Source organism: Bactrocera latifrons, unplaced genomic scaffold (genome assembly GCF_001853355.1).
Source record: "Bactrocera latifrons isolate USDA-ARS-PBARC rearing strain unplaced genomic scaffold, ASM185335v1 scaffold_63, whole genome shotgun sequence".
Lineage (NCBI taxonomy): Eukaryota > Metazoa > Arthropoda > Insecta > Diptera > Tephritidae > Bactrocera > Bactrocera latifrons.
In genome coordinates, this window is record NW_017537301.1 from 48266 (window position 1) to 51988 (window position 3723).

General features: G+C 33.3%; 1 protein-coding gene across 1 annotated transcript in view; it reads left to right on the plus strand.

Annotated features, from left to right (window-relative positions):
* Window positions 1–3723, plus strand: part of LOC108975216 — a gene marked incomplete at its 5' end in the record, with an annotated part of 66920 nt that overhangs the window by 45838 nt on the left and 17359 nt on the right. The window contains one exon of the mRNA XM_018943564.1: window positions 2641–2849. Coding sequence (XP_018799109.1) covers window positions 2641–2849 — 209 coding nt within the window. The remainder of the gene's footprint in view (window positions 1–2640; window positions 2850–3723) is intronic.

The window sequence follows — 3723 nt, forward strand, 5'->3', positions numbered from 1 at the left end:
AAAAGTATGCAATATTTTTCAAGTGGCTCCGCTTTCAACAATAATAGCAATGAATTTAAATAATTCCGAAAGAGGAAATAAATAAAACTTAACGCGTAAAAAAAATTTAAAAAATAACTCACGATTGCTGTTGGAACAGTCAATGAATTTAAATCACAATGCGCCGCTAYCGATGAACAGCGTATCGCACGCACATGCATTTTTCCAATATACATTTTTGTTCGTTACTGCATGCGTCTCTAAAAATATGAATATCGCGCTGTTTGTTGCACCGTTTTGCTTTTGTTTTTGTTTATTTATTAAATTTTTTATTTCACTTTAACGATGCGGTCATAAATGCGCAAGTAATTTATACAAATATTTCTGCTTTATTTAAGATATTACTGCGCATTGTTTTCGGTTACATAATACAACGGTAATAACAACATAACCARCATAACCGACAACAAAAACTCGCTTAAAAATCGACTGTGTGCATTGTTTGGCGATTGAGTTACAAAATYTTCGCAAATAAAGCCACTGTGGTGGATTTATTTTTATTATACGCTGATGGTGCAGTGGCTTTGGTTTTATAACTGAAGTTTAAATTTCATAATTTTGCTGCTCTTTTCCAAGGAACAGCTTTAATCAAATTACAAAATTCTACACTTACAGCGAGTAAGATTACTAGTGCGGCGATGCTAAGCTCTACAAAATAATTTTTGCTTTTCTCTGAGCTACAGATATATATTTTATGTTACCTGTATGGAAGTAATTCTGTATGAAAGAAGGTTTAATAATATCGTTGTTCGATAATTTGTAAATATTTTAGCTTCTTGTTCATTTGGTTGTAGAGCATCTATCAATAGGTATGCCATGTTTGTTTACTAATCTGTGTCAAAAAATTTTTTTTTTCAGGAAAAGTCATACCCATTTTAATAGGATTCATGTAGATAATGTCTTTTATTTTTTTCGCAAAATCAATAAATAAAATTTTCGCAAAAACAATAAAGCTATCACCTAAAGTTATGCAAAATGGGAAAAATATTTAGCGAAGCCTCAAACCACAGATTGACTACTTGAACCACGTATAATCTCATTACACATCTCAATTTAAGATAGACATCTCAACCGCGAAACACYATTTTTTGGTGACCTTTTTAGCAATTACATATATACTACTGTTTCGGTTTTCTGCGATTTTGTAGCACTTACTGTTAGTGACGCTCTAAATTCTTCGGTTTTTACTATGTCTGAATTTATTGAACAAAGAAGTGCGATAATGCACCAACTCATACCGCATTGGTTATTCGTGATTGTTTCGTCAAATTTTCAACTCATATCGTGCCGCAACCACCGCATTCGCCTGATTTCACATGACTTTCGGCAAATTCACATGACCGCTCCGAGGGCCGTTTTCACCTAGTTGTGGATATAAAAACTGAATCGAAAAAGGCTCTGATGGCTAGCACGACGGAGGATTTTTCCAAGTGCTATGATGATTTTAAAATTCGTTGGTATAAATTTATTGCAGCGGTAGACGATTACTTTGAAGGAGATGAAATGGACTAAATTCGCCTTTCAATTTGATCACATTAGTATGAATGATAACAGAACCTGATCAGGAGCTAAAGAAATTAGTATGATTCAATTAATTTGTAAAATTTACTTTAATTACTCAAACATATATAAGACAAAGTGAAGCTCACTAACTTCTTAAACAATTCTTCAAGTTTGGAAACTGAAATCGGTTAAGACACTGATACTGTGGGCCAATCTATTCACGCTATTTGGTCTCATCAAACCCAAGCAATTATGGGTTGAATGAGTTTTGGTACGATAATGATCCGTGGTTTAACAAACTTATAACTTATTTGCTGGCTGAAGTTGATCGAAGTCAAATATGATCTTTTCTTAATCATAAATTCTTGAGAACGATAGCTTACGACTTTTTTTATGGTCTTTTAGGGTGTTTCTATATTTYTTCGTACTGAAAAAGAACTGATGTTCTCAGAAAAAATGAATGCTTAGTGCGGCTCGTGAGTAGTCAGAGAGTCAATAGTCAATACTGATACGATGAAGAATCTGTTACCTCGATTCTTTATCATAAGCGTTGTAAAGAATTATGCTAATGATTATGAGCAGTGAATATTAGCAGATGGTTCAGAAGTCAAATTAAAAGCAAGTGCTATAAAAYGAAGCCTTATATTTGATTTCACAGCAATTTGTTGTAAAACCAGACGAAATTTATTCGGTGCCGAATTACTCTATCTACGACCGAGAGATGGGTTCATCATCCTGAAGAATGAATTGTTTAAGAAAATTCGGTAGTTAGGTTTGTAGAAGTTGAACACTTACTATTCGAATAGTCGATAACAAATGGTTAACCGGATAGTCGAAAATGAGCAATTAATCGAATAGTCAACTACTTACGATTATTCGGATACTGAAGGCCAAATACTATTATTCGAAAAATGTCCTCGGTTATTCGAATACTAAGAGCTCTACTATGAMTGCCACCTACATTTTTCATTAATWTAACTTAARTTCCAACAAYACAATTTATGTACTCACAAAAATTKACTTTCTTTGCTACTTAAAGAAAGCGTCTATCTATCAGCGAACTAATATATATGTATCTATATTTTGGTTTCCTTTCAGACCCGCCCGCAGTGATGTGCCGTCCATGTACATCGAGGAGGACGCGCTGAACGACGAAGAGGCGCTGGCCAGTACACGCTCCGCCGACATACGCGCCGCACGCGTGCTGCCCTCGACGCTGGGGCCGCGCTGCAGCGCCAGCACAACGAGCAGTCAACACCATTACATCTCCGAGGGTTTCATACAGTACGCACAACCCAGCCTCAATGGTACGAGCAAAATACCTAAATCTATACTTAATAAACTATAGTCTGCAAAATTTGTTTTATACTCTACTCTACTCTACTCTCTATTTGATAACTATGTAATTTGTATGTATATGTGTGTGCGTTGTATTTACTACTATATTTACTTTGCAAATCTTTGTTTTAGTTGTAGTTGTAGTAGATTTAGTTGAAACTTTTCTACTGCTTTACACACTTTTCATTCTTTCTCCCCACCTTATTTGCTTTTAGTGYTTCTACAACTTTTCTCTTACCACTCCCCATATGTCTTCTTTCGTCTTTTGTATGTATTTATGTGTGCAAAAATAAAATAAAATTCAATACAGTTGCTTTTACTATTTTCTATTTGTSTCTTTATTTGTATGTTTATTTAAATGTATATGTATTTGTTTATTGTATGTGTGTCTCTTTGTAAAAAACTTGTTCAATTCGATATTTTGCGCTAACTTACTTCCGCTTTCTCTTTGCTCTACTTATTTCTATGTTTTTGTGTTTGTATTTGTATTTATATTCGTACTTGCAATTCAATGTTCGAAAGCGGTTGCATTAGAATTTTATTAGGAACAAGTAGTTGTAGAGTGACATGTAAAGACACTGATTTGCTCGATTCGAAATCATTCAATTATTGTATAACTTTATTTGCAACACCAAATTTGCCGAGAATGCAACGCAGAAAATCATAAAATTCTTAGTAGACTTTTTGTACATTATTATGCGAACAAAACTAATAGAATTAGAAAAAAAAATTATTCGCCCACTATCCAAATAAATATTATCTAATTAAAAAAGTTGAATTATTAATAAATCTTTAAATTTCATCAATATTATTTACAAAAAATTTGGAATTTATTTTTCTATC